At 43.0% G+C, this 26,076-nt stretch overlaps 1 protein-coding gene across 1 annotated transcript; it reads left to right on the forward strand.

Moving 5' to 3' along the window:
- Positions 1 to 10,765: 10,765 nt before the first annotated feature.
- Positions 10,766 to 24,449, forward strand: IL1R2 (interleukin 1 receptor type 2). Its single transcript, XM_033052926.1, has 8 exons — positions 10,766 to 10,859; positions 10,957 to 11,215; positions 14,296 to 14,470; positions 15,876 to 16,050; positions 17,313 to 17,378; positions 18,095 to 18,227; positions 20,552 to 20,697; positions 21,986 to 24,449. The coding sequence occupies exons 1-8, from the start codon at positions 10,781 to 10,783 to the stop codon at positions 22,111 to 22,113; spliced, it is 1,161 nt and encodes a 386-aa protein (XP_032908817.1). The 5' UTR covers positions 10,766 to 10,780; the 3' UTR covers positions 22,114 to 24,449.
- The last annotated feature ends 1,627 nt before the right edge of the window (positions 24,450 to 26,076 follow it).

Below are 26,076 nucleotides of genomic sequence, written 5' to 3' on the forward strand. Positions count from 1 at the left end.
TCCACAGCATTGCTGACTTGCTCTAGTTGAAAACTGGATCATTTCAGCCAGGGTGAGTTTTCAGCTGTCAAGCAACCATATCAAAATCAAATTTGTAAAGAGGAAGCAAGCTGAAGCCTCTTGTGTGGCAATTCTTCCGGAACAGGGCAGGTGACGTGCAATCTTGGACAACCCCCAGGAACAGCAGATCAATGAATACTTGCAAGGAGATATTGCCCAAGTAACCGCAGTCACAGGGTTGTATTTCACAAGTGTGTTTTCCTATTACTTGAGTAGTGATGGGATGCTCTTGGTGAACTCATGGCTACCTCTCTCACCTAGAAAACCTGAGGTCTTACATCTTCAAACGCCGGCGTGCAAAGCGTGAGGTTTGGCATGGGCTGAATTGGGGCTGCAGTTTTTGAACTGTTTTCAAACATGATGCTACCATCCACATGTTCAGCTCCACACTTGTGCTGGAGCAGGGGAAGGGTGCGTGAGGAGTGCAAGTACAGTACATTTTGTTCTGCAATCAGTGTCCATAGATTCCATTTCGCTGTCTCCCACATGAGCACAGATTGCCGGTAAGTGCCGTGTGTTCTCGTCAGCTGTCAAGCGTTGCTCCCGCAAGTCTTCAGGAAACTTGTGCATGTTCCAGGCAGTGCCCTACAAAGCACAGGACGTCCTGGGCCCACTGGTATTATTCCTACAACTCCAGTGTTCCTGCAAACAACTCCTGCAAGTCCTGACTGTTGAATGCCCTATGACAGATTATAGGGTTTTAAGAAGACCTGGAAGTGCTTTCTACTACTTTGCTTATTAGGGAGCTCTTTCCCCATAAACAATATGCTGCTTTGTCTCCTGATGTGCAAAAGGTCCTGAACTCCTTTTGTTCTTGTCTTACAAAGCCTTTTGCTAGCAAAAGAGTTAGTTATTTCCTGGGTTAGCTGCAGCATGTGCATAGGTGCATCTACGCATGCATTTTCAGGGCAGGAAAGTAGAGATCCTTATGATCCTTACTGAACACTGCTAAGAAACATCTTCATATCACAGGAGCTGCTGGCTGCAATGTGGACAACCTTCATGGAAGAATCAGATTTGTGGCTGAGATGCTTCTCTACAGTGGTATAAACATGGAGAGAGAATGACGTAAACTCTTCATGGGAACAACAGCTTCTCCTGCATTTGTACCACTCTGCTCCTTGTCTGTCTCCTGTGTCCTGGCCTATTTCCTCATGACCTACCCGTTATTGTGGTTGTATCATTAGGTAATTCACCTCTGTGCAAAATCCCCCACTGAAATAAGTGATCTGGTTATAGCAGCATGACTGATAAGGGCATGGGGAGGATACAGGTCTGCAGAGAGGTTAAGGTTGTGGATAAGAGCAGTTAAGAGATGGACAAGAATGTATATCAGAGGCACATTAGAAGCTGGCTCAGGGTATAGATTAATTTGCATCCACTCGCTGCAGATGAACTTGTTCATATCGAAAAAGATTCATATCTGAAAGGGGCTTGACAATGCACATAAACACTACAGGGTTTGCAAACTCTGCATTTTGTTTATTGAACATGGAATAGCTGAACCCAAAGCCACATGTCCTTATCCATTGCAGATCCTAAATGAGGCATGAGGTGTGTTGAAAACCTCTTCAGTTCATTATTCCTCCTATGCACCAGCTTCTGATGAAAAGCCCTCTTACATAAACATCAAATTTGGCACATTAACAGAATTCTTTCCTCAAGGTGGTATTTCTTCATCCTCTCAGAAAGCACAGCCTTAAGGCAGAGCTCTGCCAGGCACTTTTCTTCATTACAACATTACAAGGTTTTGAAAGGGTCAAACTAAGCAGAGTGATAAAACTGCTGGTTGCATACATTGTTAAGAAAGCAATGAGAATCTCCCTTTGGCAGATCGCGGTGCCAGAAAGTTTCAGACCTTTCCTCTGTTCCACAAAGCCTTCAGAAATGAGTGATTTTATGAGGATATACTAGAAAAATAATAGTCTTTTATAGTAGTTATTTGGAAAAATGAAGAAGTAAATTTACCCTAGGTCAAAGAGACAAATGGTCTGAGCAAGGTCTGGAGGGTGCCATCCTCATTCTGATGGTTCTGGGAATGCTGAGCTGCAGGGGCCCTGCCAGATATTTTCAGCCCCTAATAGACACAGTATCATGTCTATCATGGTATCAGCAAACTCATTAATGGATTTTGATCTAAAATGATTCAGCACTGCTGCTACTGAAAATTTTAATTATGTCCTATTATATAAAGTAAATACTTCTTAGTACAGCCCTTGGGCTCTCCCTACACATGAAAACATCACTAAAATGCTATTAGCTGTGTTAATAATAAGTACACTTTTTTCTGGCTGGTGTTTTGTTGTAAAATAGCTTTGAGTTATCACAAATATTCATCAGTTTACATGGAGGAGTTTTGGCCAGATTACTGTGGTGCTCCTACAGAGCACAGCCAGCACGCTGTAGCTGTTCCACTTTGCATGGAGCAATGGAAAAACAGATTGCAGAGCAGGAACAGAAATCCTGCAGGGCTTGCTTGTCTACCCTTCTTTTGGGGACTTTTGCAATTTGAATACAACCCTTTCCTCATCATGTGACAGCCTCTAGATTTCTCTATGTATGGATACATATATGTCTCTAATATTTTTTTTTTCTTTCTCTTTGTCTCAGTCTATGTATGGACAGTTGCCAAGAACTATGCACCTTCTTACTGATCTGTTATCTTCAGTATTTCACTTTGATATTTAAAAGTCCAGCAAAAGGTCTTGGGTTCTGCATGGGACATGTAATTTCAAGCCTCTCATCTCAGGCCAGTACCATAAGAACATCATGAAATAGGCAGCAGCTCTGAACCACCGAGTGCCATGTCCTTGCTGTGCAGAGCTGCCATTAGCAACTTCAAGGGACAAGCAATGGTTAAGGTTCCAAACACTGCTGCCATATCATTATGAAATGGTTAAATTTAATTCCCCCTTTTTTCGTGTCTTTTGTTCCCATAGCTACGGTATCAAGCCAAGAGCTATATCCATAATTCATATACCCTGCTGAAACCCTTCTCCCTGGGAAGTCTATTCACAAAACTTGTGCATTAATCAAAACAGAAACTTGTAAAGGTCCCTGGATCTTTCAACTTTCTGCAGAGACGAGGGAAATGGCTCAGCACTTATGAACTGGCATTAAAGTAAGTGCAGGGCTCTACTGGTCCCCAGTGAAACAAATGTCTCTGAGATAACAGGTCTTGGAAGTTACAGCCAGAAGGACCAGCAGGGATCTTAGTTTTATTTAGAAGGAAGGTCTCAATCCAGGAATGTTTTGAAGGAAAAACTACCCACCAGTTTCTTGCAAACTTTAATGAAAATTACCCAAAATTTTCCTGCAAATGGCAAAGCCTTCCAATCAACTAAGTCTGAATGAAAACTCTTCCAGCTTGTAATTAAGGAAAATTTGCATTGCAAAGCAATACTACTGTTAAAATATATCTTTTCAAGATATGATTGATAGCAAAGATTTAAACAAATAGCATTCAATATTGTTTTGTGTAAAATCCTCCCAAAGTCTTTAAAAACAGTTGCTGAAATGATGAGTTCCCTTTCAACCTGGTACAGAGCATGCTGGAGAAGGGCATAAGTAAGGGCATTTGAGGGCGGAAATCTTCCCAATATCAGTTTTGCTACTCCATGTGTATTTGTACTCTTGTTATGTGGTCAGCTGTTGTAACAGAACACTCCAAGCTTGGCTGATGGTAACTGTTTTTATTAAAACAAATGTGTTCATTAACCTCAATAATGATACAAAATCTGACTTTCTTCAGTGCTTCACGGTGTGTATTCACCAACTGAACAGATAAAAGATAAAAAGATTGACTGGGCCTATCTGGTCTTTATTTGCAAGTATGGTCTTGCAACATCACTTGGTTGCTTTTGTATTTATTTTTTAGAACAATGGTGTTGCTGGCATTGGTTCTATTTCTTCTGAACTGATTTGATTTCTCCTAATTCCTGCTGTTGAATACACTGGTTCTTCCCCTGCCTCTTCATTTAGAAGCAGTGTATGTTGCATCTAATTATTTGCTATTTATTTATAACCCCCTCTTCCATCATATCACAGATCCAGAGCAAGTCTTGCTCAATTTTTTCTTAAGCAACTCTTGATGCCAGTCAGAATTTCTGGTCATTGTGACACTACACAAAGGACAAGCACAACGAGAGAATGCCAAGTACAACTGAAACTTTGTTGTCTCTGTTTCTATACCATATGCACTTTGATGTGTTGTCTCCCAACCCAATCCCCTCCAAACCCTGTTATAATGAATTACACATTCATGTAGTGGAGTAGAGAACAAATACCTTGGGTAATTGCACCTGCTACATGTAATTCATACCTCTGCTTCTTAAAACAAGTGTGATATATACTTGTATGTCAGAAGGACAGTAAATCTAAGACAAATGGAAGATTTACTGCCTGCCTTACATAAATAACTTCATCTTCTTGGTGAGACAAATACTTGATTCAGGAGCATATAATAAAAAAGTAATGTTTACTATTACCCTCCCAGTACACCTGCAATCATGTTTGATCCATAACAAGCTCAATTTTTTCTTTATCACAGACCATATGTTTGTCACTGTTTTTCATAGCTATGAAGTTACTATTTACCTACTAAATTTAAGTTCAGCCAACAAAAAGGCAATTATGAACAAAAATCTTTGTCATCTGCTTTTTTCTTTGCCTCTGAAATCCCTGTTTGCTGGGTTGGCTGCTTAAGCCAAGCACCATAACTGGTTTAGAAATTTTCTTTTGTCCCGGTTGTTCTGGCTCATGTAACTCTATAGGATTTCATGGTCCTCAACTGGATACAGTTCCTCCTCTGTCTGCTGTTACTGTGGGCTTGTTGTAATGACTGCTGTGTTTTTAAATCCCTCAACACTTCTCACATGAAAGACCACAGAGCATATTATGTTTTTTCATATTAAAAAAAAGACTGGTCATGATTGCAAGCAAACACTATGATTTTAGAACTGGTGGAAAAGAAAAAGCTAGTCAGCAGTCTTAGGCTTGTTTTTTTTCCTAGCATGTCCCTATTGCCCCCACTGACTCACTGCCTATGGTCTGAGAGAATGCCAAAGCTGTGGGAAATGTCTGCTTGTTGTTCTCCTCGGCATTGTGGCTCCCAGCCAGCCCTGTCTCCCAGCCCTGCCATGACAAGTGACGTTGTGGGGGCTGCAGCCCTGCCTGGAGCCCTGCACTAAGGCATGGAGAGTGCTCTGTGCTGTAAGCTTGCTCCATCTGAGTAGGGAGGATGGCTGATAGCTTGGGAAAGAAGCAGGAACCTCAGCGTGTTTGTAGCAAGTTGGGGGTTTGAAGTTGTAGCAGGGAAAAATTTCTTCAGTGAAAGGATGGACAGGCTTTGGAATATGCTGCCCAGGGAAGTGGTGAAATCACCATCCCTGGAAGTGTTTAAAAGGTGTGTGGATATGGCACTTGGGGATGGGGTTTAGTGATGAACATGGTGGTGCTGCATTAATGGTTGGTAATCTTAGAGGTTTTTCCAAATTGAATGGTTCTGTGGATGTGCACCAGATTAGAAAGATATAGGGGCAGCTATAGTCCTCTTGGCATGCCTTTTCCATCCCCAGTGTCCCTGGAACTCTTTTACTCTCTGATCCCTAACCCTAACAACATCCCTGATCAAAATTCAGTGCACCATTTTATCTATAAGAGAAGGAAGAGCAGTAGGAAACTTTTTAAACATTTTTTTGGTCATTAGAGATATATACTAGGATGCATTGATGTTTAGACTGTCACTATTTAGTAGTTTAGATTATCCTCTTCAGTTCAATTTATAGGGAGAACAATATCACTACTGCTTTCAACAAACTCAGCTTTGCAACAATACTCTATCACTGCTTTTCCACATAGCATCATAAATCAAGTAGGCTGTGCCCAGGGATGGTTTTCACTTTAAATAAAATCCAGCAAACCCCACTTTTTCAGAAATAATTTCTTTATTTCACCAGTCTATGGCTGTGTGCCTGTGCATAGAAACTCTGGGCCTCTCTAGACATTACTTTGTCCCTTGTACCCTGTTGATTTCTACATTGAGGGTCTCCCCCTCCCTGACCGTTCCACTGTTGAGAGTGTACAGTAAATTCACGAATACAAGCCGCACAGAGTATAAGCCGCATATTCGGTGTGTTGGCAACATTGATGTCTTTGTCAATAAATAAGCCGCACTCGGAATATTAGCCGCACTTTAGTTCGCCGCGAACTTTCACAAAATCGTCATTTAGTAACACAATCGCGGGATCGCTGGGGCTTACTGGCTTACTGCCGACCTCGGAAACATTGTTTCCAAGTGAAAAAAGACACACCCTTTATTTACAAGCCGAAAAAGACAGGAACAATAGTGTGGTCATTTTGCGAGCATTCCCAATGGATCCGCGTTGCCTTTAAACAGCCGCTCAGCCGCGCGGGCAGGCAGCTGAGCTCCGAGCGGAGCCACATCTCCGTGCTGGCACAGGAGCGGCCGCTCTAGCCCTCGCAGCCCCGCGGGGCGAGCGGCTCCCCCAGCCCTCTCCCTGCGAGCTGATCGCCCGCTTCATCCCTCTCCCTGCGGGGTGAGAGGCTCCCCCAGCCCTCTCCCTGTGAGCCCAGCCAGCCCCGCAGCCGCACAAGACTGAAAACACTTTAAAAAGTACAGAGAAATATCACACACTTTTATTGAACTACCGAGGTAACTCGCCGAGGTAACTCACCCCGATAACAACCCCCGCCCCTCAGTAACGCCACCATCCACAGGCAGGCAATAAGCTGTTCTCTGATTGGTTCATCATCGGAACAACAGGAAGCCATGGATTTCAAACTGTTTCGGCTCGGGACTGGACTGGTATGATACTAGGTAAGGGCAGATATCACATTTTTGTTCATAAATTAGCCACACCCAAATATTAGCCGCACTTCCGGGTTTCCACCAAAATTTTTGTCTAATTACTGTGGCTTGTATTCGTGAAATTACTGTAATTATTTTTCAAGTCTGCCCACTCTGTATTGCAGTGAAAGGGTCTTTGGAAATCCCAGGAGCCTGTAGTGGTGAGACAATCTGTAACCCACCCATGGCTGCTCTGGCCAAACTAGCACTCCCTCATGACAAAGTGCATCCCTTGGCACACCACATTCTGTTTCTCCCACTTAGTCATATACAACTGGGGTATGTCAGCACTTATTACTCTGGCTAAGCACGTAAATTCCTGTATTCTTGGAGTGTGCTGTGCATTGTGCTAATCCCTCTGTTTAGTCTTTCTCTTTCTGTCACAGTTATTTGGTGATTCTCAGAGTTGGAGAGTTCCTTTTCTTTCCTTTCCTTTTCTGTGCTCCTCCAGACTCCAACTTGGAACTGTGCACAGGCGTATTATAAATTATTAAAACCAGGTTTGCTCATATCAATAAGCCCAAGAACATGTATTGGTGCAATAGTTGTGGTTTACTTTGCATGTGCTTGCCAGTCAGCTTTCAACATTCAGTATTTCTTAATGCCTTGTCACCTCATTCTTATGTGAACCAGAGAAATTTTCTTCAGTTTTTAATTGCATGAAGTACTCTTAGCCAAACTGGATAACAGAATAATTAACAAAGTCCAAGGGATTGCAGTTCTTGGATGCCAAACATTATCAGAGCCACTATGGGTAAATGGGTAATTTCTTCCAGGAGAGACAGCAAAACCTGGGAGCTGCTATAAGAAGCTGGCACATTAACTACTGCGTGTAGAAAGGGTGTAATCCCCATTCCAAGATGTCTGAATTTCCATTTCCCCTTCCATTGACTAGGGATAATGAGCAGACACACATTTCTTGTGGAGACCTTTTGAAAGTCTCTGTTGCAAGAAACTTCCAGAACACTAGATATTTCTTGAAATTTGATTATTTTATTGGCATATCCAAGGAGAGCAAAATCCACCCAACTGTAGCAAGGCACTGCATGTAGCCCTGGTGTGGGAAATATCTATCTAGTGAGATGAGCAACGAGTGAGACATATGGGGAATAGTCTGGTCTTCAAGTTAGGAATTTCACAGCTACCCTCCAGCATCTCAAGCTGTATAAATGAATCATCAGCACAGTGAAACCACAGAATGACACCAGCTTCCCTAAGAGAGTTTCTCTATATATATAGCTGCTAGACTTGCATATTTCTGTTTATAAATACTCAGTGATATCTAACCACAAAACAACGTGGCCTTCTCAGCAGACATCTACTAAAAAAGAATAAAATTCTTGTTCTGTCTTTCATTTCTTCCTGAGTTATTCTAAACCAGACTTTTGCACCTCCAGATAAATAGTTGAAACTTGAAATCCTCATACTGTTGCATGTGATCAAGATATTTTCTGGATAAAAAGATAGCCAGGGCAGACCTCTTCTGAAGAAACCTGTTGAAAAGTGTTGATCCTTGTTAGATGTATTGGAGGATATTAATCTATCCGGGAACTGCAGTCTCTCACTTGATTGCCCTCTTCTAAAAGGTCAAAATCGCCACAATTCATAATAATTTTCTTACTCCTCCTCATGAACCTGGAAACCATAGTTTGCTTCTAGCTGTTACTTCTTTATATCTCACTGCAAGAGACCCTTAATGCAGGCTGTCACACTAAATGGATGCTATGAGAGGAAAGGGGAATCAGCACATTTGTGATTCACCAGCGATCTGGGAAATCACAGAAGATTTATGTTGTCCATGAAGAGCTTACTAAACCACAAAATGTGAAGATTGCAATTATTTAACTGCTGTGCAATTATTTAGCTGCTGACTATGCTGCAGTGCACCTTTTGTTACCCATGAAAATTTTTTACTTGAGGTAGTGTGTGAAATAGTCACATGAAGACATGAGTGTATGCAAGCTACCATTCGTCAGAAAAGAGGAAAATTAGTCATATATTTAGCAGTCATTTCCTCTTTTTTTGGGAAATCCAAACACATATTTTCTTTCTGTCCGTGCCTCTGGTTCTCTTATCCTCACTCTACGGAGGAAAGAAAGTTGGGTCTAAAACGCTATTTGGTTTTGACACAAATCTGATTGGGCAATGACAGACAAATTTCCGCTGTGTGTTGAGCTCAACCCTATATAAGGTCCTCACTAGGAATTTTCAGTCTGATAGCTTCTGTCTGAAAGACTACAGACACACAGGTAAGTGGATCTGATTGAAATTTGAGAATGAAAATCTTCCCTAAACCCTCAAATGGTGTAGGGCTTATGGTGATTGTTAGTTACTAAACCAAGCGACCAGAAAGCTATGAGAAGAATAACCAAATATTTTTGCCAGGCAAAGGATCTGAAGAGAAACTCACCTGTTACAGGGTATTGATGTGAACCATAGGGCTTGTTAATGCCTTTAGCACCTGATTCAGGTGCAGCTGAGAGAGGCTAGAGTTCTGTACCAATTCCCTGGAAACCCACACAGACCTAAGAGAAGGGGAGATGACCTACGGTTATGAAATAGTATTATTGAGCAAGAGGTTGGTTTTGTGGTGCTGCAGAGAGATGACAATAAGCTGGAAATAGTTTATTGTAGTCAAACTATCAGATGTCAGATAGGTTTACTTACTAGAACAGGGAGAAATTTGGATTAAAAACATGATGAAAGTATGAGCATGACAGGATAAAAAAAGATGCCCAAAGGTGCATACCTATGAACATGGCTTTGAATATATTGGTAGAAATATATTTTTTTTGCTTTTGGTTTTGATTTGAAATAGTTGTACAATCATTTAACATTCATCATAATTTTAAGGTCATATTAAATGCATGCAATTTCTATTTCTGTATATAAAATGGAAATAGTGTAATGTATCATGTGGGTATGTGTACTGTGTTTCTCATAAATTCCTTACAAAGAGCATAACTAGTGCCTCTAGCATGTTTTGTATATTTTTCCTCATGGCACACTGAGGTAAAGCATAACCAATCAACTAAGTAGCAAGAGCTGAGGCCTCATGGCAGAGCAGAAACATCCAGTGATGTACACAGATGCTGCCATGCCCATGCCAGGCCCATACAGATGACACTCGATGAATGACTGGCAGAGGAGAATTTTCTTTTCCCTTAGTAGCGACCCTGTCTGATTTTCAGGAAAGGGTTTTCAGGGTTTTCCTTTTCTTTTCTTTTTCTTTTTTTTTTTTTTAATAGATGGTAATAGTGTCCATGCTGAAAACTTACTTGTGCACCAGCAGCAAGATGGATATACATTCCATGAGAGTCAATTTTTTTGTCCCAACAGAAACATTTGTTGGAGACAAGAAATCTTGGCTCTGCTTGTAACAGGAAGTTTTCACACTAGATACTTTGGCCTACTTTTCTCCTGTGTTCACCCAAGCTACTACACTACAGCTCACTCAAAGTAGCTGACCTGTGCCTCAGTCACATCTTAGTGCAAAATAGGCAGAGCTAAATTTTTCCAACCATAGCTGTTGCTCTGTAAACCTGTGGGGACAGCAGCATCTTGTGGTATGCTGTTTTCATCTTCTGTAGTGAAAGGGAAGGGCCAGAAGTGCGTGTGCCAAGCCAGATGTTCTGGTTCCACAGTTCAGTCCCCTTAAACTAGGGATGGAGACACCTTTCTACTCACTGAGGATGGATCAAAACTCCCCAGGTCTGGAGTGAGAAAAATAGCAGCTAATTCTTTAGATAATGTTGAGTATTTTGATTATATAATCTGTCTTGTAATAAACTTCCTTGTAGATTTCAAAACACTTTCCTTCCACCCTTTCCTTCTGATTTCCTGTGGAAAAAAATGCACGGGCTCTTCTTTGTCCTGGTGACATGCACAGTAGGTGCCTCTGCTTTCAGACTCCAGCAAGTCAAAAACACAGGTAAGTGTATATTTGTCTTTTTTTCTTCTCTTTCCCCCACCATTCTTTTTAATGTTCCTGTCTGACAGTAATGTAAAAATATCTCTGATTTATATAGAAAACTGCTCAGATCACAGAGGGTTTTTCAAACACTACTATGAACTGCATGGAGAACCTGTGGTTCTGAAGTGCCCTTCCCCCAGATACAAACATTTGGATTTCTCTGCCTTGACCCCTAATATCACATGGTATAAAAATGGTTCAAACACCATGATATCAGGAAGAGATGAAGGTTCAAGAATCTGGGCAAAAGGAAATGCTCTCTGGTTTTTACCAGTGATGCTAGAAGACTCAGGAGTATATACCTGCACAAAAAGGTGGGTATTTAAAAGAAAATCTAGTTCACTAACAAATTGACTATGTCTAAATGTATTACCTTGATTTTAAACTTCCAGTTTCTGGATAAGATAATTCCCTTGATGACCCTAGTAGAGAGAAAAAATGTGCTAAGTCAGGACCCTTGGAGTGCATAGTGTGTCTCCTATCATTACCAGTACTGAAATCTGGATGAATTGTGACACAGGGTTGCCACTTTGGCTACAATCTCATACGCAAATAGTGTATAGAGTTTTTCCTAGTTACTCTGAGCCAGTCAGTGCTATGGCAAGTGGGGCATGCTGCAGGCAGCGGGTTTGCTGAGCACAAATACCCTTGTTGCACCTCAGATTGCCTTATGAAGCATATATAGGGCATTGTGGCTCTGCAGTGGCTTTCCTCTTCACTTTTCTTTGGAGTCACATTTTAAACCAGAATTTGACTGACTTGGTATTGTTGGAAGACTTTACATGAGACCCAGTGTTTATTTACTAGTCTGGTACCAGACTTGTGATGTTGCAGTGACTTGAGAGTTTAGCCCTATCGGTAATTTTTTTTCCGAGTGTTTTCAATGTGACAGCACACTATACCATGTCAAAAGAGTTGCCAGGGTCTGGATTTGTTGAGGACTGAGGAAGACAAAAAATCCCATCACCCTTAGAGCCTGAACTTCTGAAGATGTTCCAGGTCCTGTCCCCTGCCATCTCCTGCAGGCAACCAACCTCTCAGTACCTCTGGCACTTAGCTCTGGGGCTTATGTTGGAGAACATATCTCTACATCCCTGGAGCTGCTTGTGGAGAGTATGGTCTCCTTACTTGCTAGGCGCTCCTTGTGAGGGATGTGTGTCAGCAATAGAAGAGATGGACAAGCCAAGAAATCATGCTCAGCCTGTTGGTTTGGCCTTTCCCAAGTCTCAGCAACAATTTCAGTTGTGAAGCAGAAGAGAAGACACTGATAGTGAAGCCCAAAGGGCAAAGGGTTGCAAATACTGTTCTAGAGCAGAGTAGTCACCTGAGTTCAAGAGTGCTTTTTAATCCCCCTTTTTGGACTATTCTTCTTCACTCTGTCAATACATAACACTATGGCAGTGCTACTGAGAGATCTAGTAAAATGGTGTGAAATTCGTTTGAAAAAGACATGCAAGAGCTAAGTAGCTAACTTTGTTGCTAAGATTATTACAGAATTAATAAAGTTCAAGCAAATTCCATTTCCTTTGCAAATTATTCCCACAGGGAAGCCTTTTATCTTTATAATCTTTTTATCAACTCTGTAAAATGAAGGTAGCAGTGAACTATCACAAATCTCTTCTTCTGTGTTCTCTGGAGCAAATACAGTAAATTCACGAATACAAGCCGCACTGAGTATAAGCCGCATCTCTGGGTGTTGGCAAATATTTCGGTTTTTGTCCATAGATAAGCCGCACACGAATATAAGCCGCTCTGTCGTTCGCAGCGAGGACCCGTGTGCAATTAGTAACAGAACCGCGGGAGGGCGGGGTTTACTGGCTGAGCTAAGGCTGTGCAGGCTCGGCCCGCTAGGGGCCGCTGACGGGGCCAGGTGGCCCAGCCCGGTGCTGCTGCTCGGGGCCGGCCGGCGCTGCCACTGGGCTCGGTCACCCCGGGTCGGCGCTGCCCCGCGGTGGCAGGCAGGGACGGAGCTTCCCCCTCTCCTACGGCAGCGGCGGCGGGCGGGGACGGAGCTTTCCCGCGCCCGTGGCGCCGGCGGCGGGCGCGGACAAAGCACCCCGCCTCCTCCCCGAGCCGCAGCAATGGCGGCGCGGGGCTCCCGTCGGCTCCCGGAGCCGCGGCAATGGCGGCCCCCCCCCCCCCCCCCCGTCGGCTCCCCGGGCCACGGCAATGGCGGCGCGGCCCCCCCGAGCCGCGGCAATGGCGGCGCCCCCCCCCATCGGCCCCCCGGGCCGCGGCAATGGCGGTGCGGCCCCCCCGCGTCCTCCCCGAGCCGCGGCAATGGCGGTGCCCCCCCCCCCGTCGGCTCCCCGGGCCGCGGCAATGGCGGCGCCCCCCCCGCCCTCCTCCCCTGGGCTGTGGCAGAGGAGGGAAGAGAGCTCTCCCGCCTCTCTCCCCGCCCCCCGTGCTGCCTGCAGGGAGCCAGGGCAACACGGTAACACTGTAACAATTGCGAAATGCCGGCTTTTACTGGCCGGTGCTTGGCTGGGCACTCTGGCTGGCACGTCTGGGGTTGTAAATGTCAGAAAATTATTAATATATTAGCCGCACCCGACTATTAGCCACACTTCCGGGTTTCCACCAAAATTTTTGTCAAATTGCTGCGGCTTGTATTCGTGAAATTACTGTATTTTGGATTTGGGCACCTGGCCTCTACGTGACAGATGGCCACAGTGCCCTGGCAAGAGTGTCAGTCTGTCTGCTTGCAGCTGCTCTCCTGGAGGTGGCAGCCTGCCCCCTTGGCTTCACTGGCCCCTTCAAATCATGCACTGCCCTGAATAGAGGCATCTCTGAAGCAGGCTTCCAGAGGTTGCAAAGGATGGAATTTAAACATCTACCTCTCCCAGTGCGGTCTTCCTTGGGACTGGAAGTGATTGTCACTTGGGGTCAGAAAGAAAAGTCGAGTATTGTGAACCTTTCAAAACCAGAATGCCTTCTTTGCTACACAAAATTATATATGTACTTACAGAAATTTCTATGATTGTGCAATAGTAACTGTAATACATGTTTTAAGCTTTTTATTTAATTATTGGGATTTTCACAGCCAAAACCTCTTCCAAGGAAATGGGACAGGGTTCCTGACACACCTGCTACTGTTCAGGTTAACATGTTCCCCCTTCTCACAAAGTTAAAATTGTGCTGCAGCCTAAAGGTACACAGAAAACTTGTGTACTAAAAAGAAAAGAAAAGACTGAAGGTCTAAAGCAGATGTGTCAACAACATGTTTAGATTGTGCCAAAAGAACAGTACCAGTGATTTTCCAGCATTCCTCCTGGTATGATCTCAGTCTTGGCCTCTGTTAAGGAGGGAAATGGAGTCAGGAGGAAACCAAGGGCGTCATTTGAGTTCCCCTCAGTCACTCTTCCAGGCTCACCTCTCCCTGTTCTGTTGACAGGAACTCCTCCTACTGTGCCGAGGTCTCCATCCACCTCACAGTTGTGGAGAAAACAGCTGCTAGGGAGATTGCCTATCCCCAGGTCCTCTTCACTTTCACCGCTGGAAAGATTGTTTGCCCTGACCTGTGGGATTTTACACCAAACAGGACAAGCCTGGAGCTCAAGTGGTACAAGGTAGAACATTTACTTCCTCTTTGTGCATAGCCTCATCCCAAGTTGGCACATAAATCTCCACTTTACACTTCTGAACATCATGTTCAGCATAGTTCATCAGTCACTAGCAGAGTGTAATATACTGGGAATTTTGGGGCAGAGGTATATATTTCACGAAAAGTTCTCTGGGGCACATTCAGCACAGGATGAAGTGTTCCACATATTTTCTGCTCTCACAGGTAGTGCAACTGTTAATAAAGCTAGATTACACACCCAACTCCAGGGTTTACCACCTGATATCAGGCCCTTCTCTTTGGCACTCTGCTTCTTTTTATGGCCCCTCTAGTGAATCCCATAGTAGGACCTTGCAGGGATATTGCCTCCATGTTCAGGTGGGCTAGCTTTCATTAATCAACTGGAATACACCATTTGGAAATACTGGATGAATTACATAATGCTTGGAGTGTTCTCTTGCCAAAGTGGCTAGTTTGCTGCTTTTCAAGCAGGCAAGCCTGATTGTGCCTCTAAGATCAAATACAACATCCTTTGCTGTTCAATTTCATACTGGAGAGCAGGGGATTCTTCTTCCATTTGCATAATACCTTGGCTTTGCTTTTATTTACACTCCCACTAGGATCACATGCTCTACCTTGTGCAGCTGTACCCTTACCATAGGATGTAATACACAGACTGGCTTGCAGTGCCTAGGTTATGATCTGTATCATAAAAGGAAAATGTTGCTGTTTGGGACTCCTTTCAGAAGTGGGAACATAATCTACTTTATCTAAGCAAAAGGCTACCCCACTCAATATGGTTCTTGCTACAAATGCAAGAAAGAGCTACTCCGCATTCATGAGGAAGAAACATAATTTCTCCCAGGTCTCCAGACTGTGTATGAACAGAGCCTTAGGGATACAGAGCAGGAATTTCTAATAGTTTATAGGGTAAGTAACAGTTACATGAAATCCTGCATAATTATAAGTATTTTTCTTCAAAGACAAATATTAGAATACTACTCCTTATGCCTTAGAATATTACTATTTTGAGGTCGTGTATGGAAAGTGATAACATTGTGAAAACCTCCATGGGTAACAAAACCTTGTGTGATTGCTCTTAAGATGACTCAAGGAAGAGGCTATTATATGTCTTCCATCTTAAAATGTACACTTTATGGAAGAGCTATGCACACACATTATAGATAGATTAAAATAGCAATTCTTCACGCTTCATATAGTGCCATAAGGTATTTTAGAGATGGATACATATTAAAAGAACTTGTGCTTTGGTGGGAAAGCAGAACTGCTCAGATTTCCCAATGATAAGTGAACTGCTAATAACAGAGAGACAGAGATAGTTTGTCTGAGAGTTACGCAGGGTACAACCACAGCTATCTGAGTCATGATACCAGTTTCTGTCCTTTCTCCAGGACACTCTGCCTTTGGAAGATGACAATGAAAGATTCATCATTCTGAATGGTTCAGCATCTCTGATCATGACATCTGTGCTACCAACAGATGCGGGGTATTACACCTGTAAGATGTCATTTCCATTTGAAGGTGTGGCGTATGAAATCACCAGGACAATTCAACTGGAGACTGTTGGTAAATATAGTATCAGATGATCAGAGGGATGGAGCACCTCTCATACAAGGAGAGGCTGAGAGAAGTGGATTTATTTAGCCTGGAAAAGAGAAGGCTTCAGTGTGACAAAATTGTGGCCTAGCAATACCTGAAAGGGGCTTACAAGAAGAATGGAGAGGGGCTTCTTACAAGAGCATGATGTGACAGGACAAGGGCCAATGGCTTCAAACTGAAAGAAGGCAGGTTGAGATTAGCTGTTAGGAGGAAGTTTTTTACTGTGAGGGTAGTGGGGCACAGATTGCCCAGAGAAGTTGTGGATGCCCTCCCTACCCTCCCTGGAAGTGTTCAAGGCTAGGTTGGATGGGAATTTAAGCAACATGGTCTAGTGGAAAGTATCCCTGCCCATGGCAGGAGGGTTCCTAGCACCACTAGGAACTTTTTAGGAAAGGTTTTAGGAACCTTCAAGGTTCCTTCCAACCTAAACCATTCTGTGGTTCTGTGATTCAATGATGGACGTATTAAAACATTACAGCACATAAGAAAACCTCTCCTTTGCTAATGAAACCCTTGACAGGAGCTCATGCTCAGCCTTTCAGCCATGCCAAGCCGTGCTTGTCCTGGCCCTGATGGGGCTCCCACAGCACCTTTGGCAGGACGGGGATCTCTCCTGCAAGTAGCCGTATTTGTTAAGCTGAATAATTGATGTCTTGTGGGCAGGAGGGGGTGTGTCACTGCACAGGGCTTTGGCGGAGCGCGGAGGTGGGACATTCGGCAGTGGCTCAGAGCGGGGACAAACACTGTGCCGCAGGATGGGGACAGACACTGTGCCATAGAGCGGGGACAGGCTGCTGTGCCACAGGGCGGGGACAGGCTGCTGTGCCACAGGGCGGGGACAGACGCTGTGCCACAGGGCGGGGACAGGCTGCTGTGCCACAGGGCGGGGACAGACGCTGTGCCACAGGGCGGGGACAGGCACTGTGCCACAGGGGAAGGCGGGCTGCTGTGCTGCTGTGCCACAGGGCGGGGCGAGGAGAGCGGCGGCCGGCAGGGGGCGCCCGCGCCGCACATTCCTCACGCCGTCCCTCAGGATCGGGATCCTCTGTCCTCACGGCCGCGGGGCTCCGGCTTGGAACCGCAGTATCGCTGCTTGCCACAGGGTTTAGCAATCAAATCCTTTCCTGGGACACGACAGGTGCTGGGTGAAGTGGCACGTTTCTGATTCTGGGGCCATGCCCACATTTTCTTTTGTCTTAGCACTGACTCTGTTCTCTTTTTCTGCCAAGAACAAGAGAAGAGAATTATCCCGATAATTGTGTATCCAGCCCAAAAGACAACATCAGCTGCTCTTGGTAAGGCCCAGCATATTTGGAAACGTTTAGTCGGAGAAAAACTAGAGCAGGTCTTCTTATATATATAATTTGTTGGCATAAATTGTTGTAGGTTTTTTATCTCAATTATATTACTTGAGGGTCAATGCTGGAGTATTCTTTGCTTTTTAATGTCTATAACCAGATGCTGTCTTCTGGGTATATAGAGATACTTCCATAAAATATAGATACACATCAGTCTGCAGTCTCCTTATCCCTGAGTTACAGTACTTATAGCCATTAAAAAGTTTCAGAGATTTTGCAAAATCACTTCATCCCTGGAAGTCCCACCTTCATCTGAATGTCCTCACCCACAGCATCTCTGAGTGAAGCTGTGCTGCTGGTTAATGCATTTGCTCCAGAGGGGTAAATCGCACCCTTTGGGCTGCAGTAGGTCAGAAAGGGCAAGGCCACAGGGATGGACACAGCCTTGCCTCCAGGGAATGTGTTTAGTGCAAGAGTTGCTAAGTGTTGCAATAGGGAAATTGTTTGGTTCGCAGCAGGACAGGTTGCCACACTCAAGGGTCTTGCTGCCAAGGAGTGGGGATCAAAAGCAATCTGGAGATTAACTTCAGTTTTGAAAGAAGTGATTTTTGAGGTGTGTGGGATCTCCTACTGGAGCTGTTGGTTTTCACTAAAAGAAAGAGTAGTTCTTCACATGTATCCAAACTGTTTTTCAATCTTTCCTTTTTTGACAGGATCCCAGATGACTCTCCCATGCAAAGTGTTTGTTGGGCTGAGCAGCCATTTCCAAACTGATGTGGAATGGCTGGCAAATGACACCAGTATTGACATGGTTTATAAACAAAGAGTTACAGAGGGGGAAAGACAGTAAGTCTGAAAGTGCTTTCTTGTGTTTATTGTTCTAAACTGCAGCGCTACAGGGGCTTTCAGTGCAGCTGAGTGACAGGTAAAGAAATGGGAAATGGACAGATCTGAAGTGAAGGTGAGAGCTGAGAAGAAAAAAAGGCAGGCAAGCAAAAAATAACCCCAAGCCCAACCCAGTCAGTGAAATTCATTCTTTATCTCTGCTTTTTGTTACATGGTATTTTGCAAATGAGCTAACTTTGAGACAAACTTCAAGCACATTTTCCTGATCAGCTGAGCTGTTGCAAGGGCTGACTGCAGTGGAAAGCAAGGAGACTTGATTCTTCCCAGTGCTTTTCTTATCTCTCTCCTTACCCTACGCCAGCAAAGTGGCGACATTCTCACCCCGACATCCATGAAGTTTTCTGAATACACTAAGACAACAGAAAATTATCTAGTGGTTTGAATTTTTTTTGTTTTTGGTTTTTTTTTCCCTAAATAGCATTGTTTTCCCCCCTAAGCTTGTTCTTTTCCACATTAGTGAGTTAAACTGACTCACACAGACACTCGCTGAGTGCTAGAACAGGGTAGCACTGAAGGGAATGCTGGTGGGAGGGAAAAACAGGATGTTCCACATCCTCTTGCCCTGAGTCATTGAGTCTCCTCATCCTGAGGAGCTTTCTTTCAGCTGCCTCATAGCTGCACACCTCAAGGTTTCTCCATCTGCCTCATAGCTGCATACCTCAAGGCTTTTCCCACTAGGAAAGGGAAAGATACCTGCTTTCTGTACCTGTGATGTGTTACCTGTAGTGAGTGTAACTCACTACATCCAGGCACACCTCTAGTGTTTTTGTAAATGTGAGCTAAACTTTTTGACTCAAATCTCTTCATTGAGGACCAAGTCAGCTTGTTTTGTTTCTTGCTTCATGAAGCTCAGAGAGTCCAAAAAGATCATTACCCTTGCCTGGTGGCTCTGCCTGTACTGGTGGACAGAGCCCAAAAGGTTCCCTGTCTCTGGGATGCCATTCCCTCAGCTGTTACTTGCTAAACCAGCTAGCACCTCCCCAAAGGGTTTCTGGCAATTGATTAGGGTTTAGCATGGGTTAGAGGCTTTTTCCAACGCATTTTGGGGATGTGGCATCTGTATTTTGAGGGACAAGAATGTTTAACCGTTATGGCTGTGAGATGGTTTTGGCAATTTGTGGCCACCAGTGCCAGATAACAGCCTGGCCATGCTGCAGCCAGATGTAACATAGGGACTCAGCTGTATGCCCAAGCCTTTCTGTGTTTTCCCATTCCCCACAGCATGGTTGGGAAAATTGATGTATAACCTTGTTTGTACAGATAAGTGAAAATGCATTGAACCTGTGGACAGGAACCTTAAAATATATAGCAGCTATAGTCTCTGCTGGCTTTAGAATAGGGCAGCACTTTCTTACTTGGACTTGAAAAATTACTTTTGTAATGCCTGTCACTATCATTATTGCTGTCGTATAGTATCATGCAATTGCACAAGGACAGTGACAGCTGAGGTTCCTGCAGGACCCACAGTGTGTGAGACACCCCAGTTCTGCTGGAAGTCCTCATTATGGCAGCATGACAAAACAGCTCAAATGCCACTGGGAAAACAAATTCCCTGCAGAAATCTCTGGCACAGAACTCCTGGAAAGAGCACCCAAGGAATTCCATTGCTGACAAGCAATGCAGACTCATGATCAGAACATTAAAGAGCAGCTGGACAACAGCTCTGGTAATGACTAAAAGATATCAAGGGACAGTGTTAGACTCCAGCTAAAAAACCACTTTGACATAGTGGGACTCCTAAAACAATCATGTTGAAATTAGCTGGAAACTTCTTGGACAGTTTCTTGTCTTGTGATACTGCCTTTGAGTATGTGATAGTCAGGAATAATGGTTCAGCTTTCTCAGAGAACATTTGCATGGTTATATTCCCCATATGTCCTTTTCCAGCTGGTCATAGGAATTAACCTCAGGTGGTCAGAGAGAAGGAATTAGGTCCTTGAACAACGCTGTGAAGTGAGCTCAAAGATACACAGAATTCCATATGCCTTTTTTCCCTGCCTTTTCTTTATTTTTGCAAGACAAATCCAGATTTTTTTTTTCCTCCAGACTCCAAAAAGTGCAGGATGGGTACTGCCCGCTGAGACTCGAGTAGTTAGCACAGCTGAGTGGAAGACAACAGGCATTCTTGAATTCTGAGGGGCAGGTTCAGAAATGAACCAATATCCAATGCATTTTCTTGCAATGTGCTGTTAGAATGAACATCTCAAATAGAGAAAAAACATCTTATTAAAATATTGAACATTAAAACTTTCTTATTCTTCCAGAGAAATTGTAGAAAATGGTGAAAACTTCATTGAAGTACCACTGATTTTTGATTCTGTTGAAGAAGTGGACTTTTATACAGACTTTACCTGTGTGGCCCGGAACACATATGGATATCAAGTACTGCCAACAAGGGTCAAGCAGGAAGGTAGTTATTTTTACTGCTTAATTTTTTATATTTTTTATTATTATTCAAATCCTAAATTATCACCTGATCTTTTTATACTGTAAGAGCTACTGTTGGGATGAGTTACTGCCTGGGGAAAATCTGATTGCCTCTTTCATCCATAGCCTTTGATACAGCCTGTTCACAAAATGCACCTTCTGTAGGTCATTTACTGATCTCCAGTAAATGCAGGGATAAGGATCCCTCTGTGCTGGTATATCTGTTTATTGGATAAGACTCCAATTTAGATACACTTTGTGAAATAAGTGAGACTACTGTCAAACTCTCTATGCAGCAGGGCCAAATCTCCTCCAGTTCCTCAACAAGCAGGGAAAAAAGAAGACAGTAACAGAATAAATTATTAACATGTTCCTTTTCTTCACACACAGACTGCTGCCAAAATAACAAGAACTGTAAATTATGATGGGTGTTGTTATTTTGGCTCCTAGTCATGGGAAGAGAAGACTTAAATTCAGTGCAATTAATGTTGCAATGTGATAAACCATTGGCCAAGAGCCAGCTGTATAAACAATGTGAAGCAATGCTAATTGTTTCTTTGCATGACGTTGGTGAACCACCAAAGCTTGCTCACTCTGTCTTAGAAAGGCATGTGAACACTTTCAGACTTCATTATCAGTTATGACTCACCCCAGCACCCTATGATGAAGTTTTGTACTCATTTTGCTGGATCTTGTGCTGTCCTTGTCTTCCATGAGTTACACAGGAATAACTACAGAGGAGGCAATGTACATTGGAATAATCCAGAATGGTCTGGACAGACACTGGTGTTGGAAATGAGCTGGATTTGGGAAGAAGTTCTGAGTCTTGGGTTGATTATTACTAATTTATAAGCTGCTCTGTAGGAAAAAAGTATTCATACAATTTGAGGGTGGACTAATTGTTAAGTATTCCTACTCCATGCAGTGCTTGGATTTCCTGCTTGGAATGTCTCTGCTTTTAACAAACCAAGATAGAAAGCACACAGCTGCTCTAATCAGGGTTTCAGAAAGTTTGGTGTGTGCAAAATACTGAACTTTAAATTGTCACTCTCTGTTGTTTTCCAATCCTTCCTCCTGTCTTCATGAACACACTTCCCAGAGTGCTCAATTAATAGATCTCTTCCTTTCAAAACTGATAAGCCCTGCTGGAAGGTTAACTTGCAGACATCCTTTTTATTGTCATTTCTCCTCTGCCCACTTGAGCTTAGAGGACTGGGAGTTTGTTGGGTTTTTAAAAAATTTTCTAATATTAAATTTGTTTACATTTTCAGCTGTTGGTCTGTCCTGGTACATTGCAGTGATACCTGTTGTGCTGGCCTGCGTGATTGTGGGAGGGGTATGCACGCACAAGTGCTGGAAACGGAGAGCTGATAAAGGATATACAACACCAAAGGTTTAAAATCTACTTGGTTCTCCAGCTGCCAACAGAACAAAAAATCACCCTGGCTATCTTTCACGGCAGACACAGAGAGCATTTCAGTCCCGATATACTGAATGCTGAATAGACTGATTATAACAGCTCTTTCCCACTTTTTTCCAGTCTTCTATGATGTGATAAAGTTAAGAATATAAGTTTGCATTTTTATGCTGCTTAGATGCAGGAAATATGGTTCTATTATTTTTCACCTAGGGTGCAATCTTTAGAATTTTGGAACACAAAATCATGTTCTGGATATGGGAAGGGCAGGGAAAGGGAGGTGTAATTCCAATAGATGTACTATTTTTAAAAAAAAAGGAAAAGAAGCCCCCTAAAATCTAAAAAGGGAAGCTAAGGAAGCTTGCTACAGAAGGACTATTTGAAACTAGAGTGAAAAAGCAATTTTTCTATGCAACCAGACTAAATTTATTTTACTTCAATCTAAAAAGAGCCATTTGTTTTCCCTTCTCCAGAGCCAAATGCAGTTGCCATGGCAACTGTATATCTACGAACTTCTCCACAGAAAAAAATAATTCTGTTCACCATTTGGATTACACTTTGCTTAAATAGACTGTCTCAGGATATCCCACCCCCAGAGATAGCTCCGTCTGTATAACAGATAACTGTACACAGAAGAATTCAGTTCTATTTTATCTACCAATATGTTGTAGCTAGAGATTTATAGGCAGCTGTAAAGTTGTCATCTTTGCCAAAGAAAGAATTGGAGGGATGTTTAAGTGTTTTGAGAATAATTTGACTAATAAAAAGTTTTATTCCTGGACGTGATTGGACAGATTGCCAGTAATAATGAACAGTATAATGCTTTTGTGCGTCCAGTCCTTTTGTGACCAGTCCGGTGTAGCTTCACATTGTGTCCTTCAAATTGCAATATGCTACTTGGTTACACAGGATGAGAAACACTGCCTGTTAGGTTAAGCTAACTGGATTTGAGTCATAAATCATAGGGGGGGAGCAATAAATAATCAGTGAACATGTTGTACTTTGAGAGTCAGAAGGAGTAAAATTACTTGGTTACTTCTTTTCCTCTTCTAAGTGTTACTACTCATGACAGCTGAGAAATTGTTTCATGATACGTAATGTATATTATCTTCATCTGTGTAGGAGAGAAGAGAACCTGCATTAAGGCCTAGATTAGTACATTTCCATAACTGACACCTCTCACAGGCACCAAAGATAAACATTTTTATTCACGTAAATCATCCCAGCAGATTTTCAAACTCCATAGGAAAAAAAAAAGTCAGGAAAAGTCTTGGCTCCAACAAACCAAATTGTAACACATTAGAGAAGTGAATGGCTCACATCCACCTGGGAGAGACCATGACCTTATGCCTTTCCACCACCGCTTCTACTTGGCTTTGAGTTTGGCCCAATAGATGTCTGGAAGGATTTTAAAGAGTAGGATGTGGTTTGAGTTAAGAAATCTTCACTCTATTAGCAAGAACATTTATATGTAATGAGATTTAAACCAAAGGCTCCATTTAAACACTCTAAATATTTGTTGTGACACGCACAGGGATTAGAGTTCTGACGCAGTATAGGTCAGAGACATCCAGAGAATCCACAGGACTCACTGTTTCCAAGTGCAGAATATTAAAGATGATAAGGGCTACAAATATTTTATGGACAGATGGGAAAAACGTGGATGAAAGTGTGGAGAACAGTCAGTCCACTTGGATATCTGTTCTTTGAAGGGAGAAAGCTGTAGATAAATTGACCAGTGTTGGAGGGAACATTGAAAATGTTTTAGGAGCATCAGGAATGGTCATTATTTTCAAGCAATTGCTAGTCTGTACCTAGAGAGCACATTAGGTTTGTCAATAAGTGTAATGTTTAAAAATGTGATTTGCTCTTCCTTTCCATCTGTATCCTCCAAGAGTAGTGTGATCACATACCTGGCACTAGATGCAGGGTTGGATTTCACCAAGTACTGGAAAAGAAGCAGCAGAACTTTTGGTATACAGAGTACTAGTGCCATAAGAAAGTTAAATACCTCAGTTCCTTCTCCAAAGCCAGAGAAGCAGGAAAGAATATGAATGTAAGATAATAATTAGGTATTTAGGGAATTGCTGTTACATACTCAGTGGCATCTTGAGTACAATAGGAAAGTAAAGAAACAAAGGCTTATCTTTTACGAAGTGATATTTCCTTCTCTGACTACTAGTATAATAATATTCTGAAGGCTTTCCTCATAAGTAGATGTCTTCAGGTGAACTACACAGTGCAAATATTTTACAGATAGATTTGAACAGGTGAGCTACATAATGTAAATGCTTTACGATGATTTATATCATTTTACACAAGGGCAACATGGTTTATCTAGGTTTTGAAAATGTTATGTGAAAAAATGGAAAACAAATAAAACCCAAACCAAAATGCTGGTGTGTGAGTTGAGTGGGAAGAAAGATGTGAGATATGAGATGGCTCTTTGAGGATGGCACCTCTTTCCCAAACCTGAAAAGAAGTACAGCATTAGGGAACATCACTTCAAGGATTCAGGGCTCTGCACCACAATGTTTCTCTTTGGAAAAATTATGGATGTAATGGGGACAAGGTAACCTTGTTCTTTGGGACTGTGTGGGTTTATAGCATTTTCCAGAGAGCTAGGCTATCTGCAACAGCTTCAGAGGCACACCTACAGAGGGGGAAGGACTGGTGTACCATGGTCTTGGCATGAGTTAGCAACCAGGACAGAGGCTTCTCACGCAGAAGTTGCTTTCAGGAAACACAAATTGAGTTAACAACTATTTTCTAATTTTTAGTGTATGTGATCTTGTTGTCTTTATCCATCTAAATAGACAGCATAACTAATATTTGACCAGAGTAGCACCAAAACCAAATCTAAATATAATGTGAAGAGCACCAAATAATTTGACCTGCTGGTTCCCAAACAAAAACCCTTAAATAAACGTGGGAGCAAGTGAAAACAAGGGCTGACCTGCTGATCTTGGCTGATCAAGAAAAGAAAGTTACATTTTTTTTTAATTCTAGTAGCTGGGAAGGGAAAGCGTGCATGCAAGAGGATGAGGACCTCCTTGTTGAAATATCATTGCCAGGAATAGTGGTTTTGGTATGCAGCTAATTAAAGTGTTTATGATTATTCTGCCTCAAGTCTTGTTTTGCCAGCAGGGCAAAACGAAGTAAAAAATAGTTCTTATGTTTTGGAGTTGAGAACTCCCTGTCCACTCATAATCTTGCAGCTGCTAAAGATAGCCTAGGGTGGGGTACCTCTCATCCAGCCTTCTCACAGCCTAAAGGAATAGAGGTAATCCAAGATAGCCACTGATGTTTCCCCTACACTCAGTGGAGAAAGACTTCTCTCTGGTGCTTAAAAAAAATGGGATGAATTGCATCTCAGAGGTGTCTGTCTTCTTCTACCAGTTTAAGATAAAGTAAGATGAATCCATGGATTCATGGATACAGGAATGACTGGTTGTGGATCACTGAATTTCAGGTTATCAGAGATGTTACAAAAAGAAACAGTCTAAAGCCCAGAAACACCTTGTCATGTAGTTGAGGCTTCTGGGCCTTTTTGGGTAATAACTTTAATGCTGGCAGCTCTGTGCAGAGCAAGCACAGGCTCACACTAAATGAAAATTCTGTAAGAGGTTGGGATGCAGGCCAAGAGGGATATATTGTAGAATCCAACATAAGAGGGAGGCTGAAAATGTCTAGCTGGTGCCTTGGAAAAACATTTGTGGCTTCACAGATTGTGCGGTCATGAAGTGCCACAGCTATTACAGGAAGAAAAGAAAGAACTGTCCTGCGTGCATGGCTGAAGTACAGAGAGCCCTTCTGGGACCAGAAGGAAGTCTGCTGAGTGACTGACTGCAGGTGAGCTGGGGCCTGTCACCCTTTCCACAGCTCTCAGCCAGCTCAGCTCCCATGGCAGACAAGTGTCTGCCTGCTCCTTCCTGGCTCTGCTGG

Source organism: Catharus ustulatus, chromosome 2, assembly GCF_009819885.2.
Source record: "Catharus ustulatus isolate bCatUst1 chromosome 2, bCatUst1.pri.v2, whole genome shotgun sequence".
NCBI lineage: Eukaryota > Metazoa > Chordata > Aves > Passeriformes > Turdidae > Catharus > Catharus ustulatus.

What these genes read in the sequence shown, in the direction of transcription:
- IL1R2 (XM_033052926.1), top strand. Translation starts at nt 10,781, where the DNA reads ATGCACGGGCTCTTCTTTGTCCTGGTGACATGCACAGTAGGTGCCTCT. An exon ending in CCAGCAAGTCAAAAACACAG is followed by an intron (nt 10,860 to 10,956) that starts GTAAGTGTATAT and finishes TGATTTATATAG; the next exon opens with AAAACTGCTCAGATCACAGA. An exon ending in GTATATACCTGCACAAAAAG is followed by an intron (nt 11,216 to 14,295) that starts GTGGGTATTTAA and finishes TTCTGTTGACAG; the next exon opens with GAACTCCTCCTACTGTGCCG.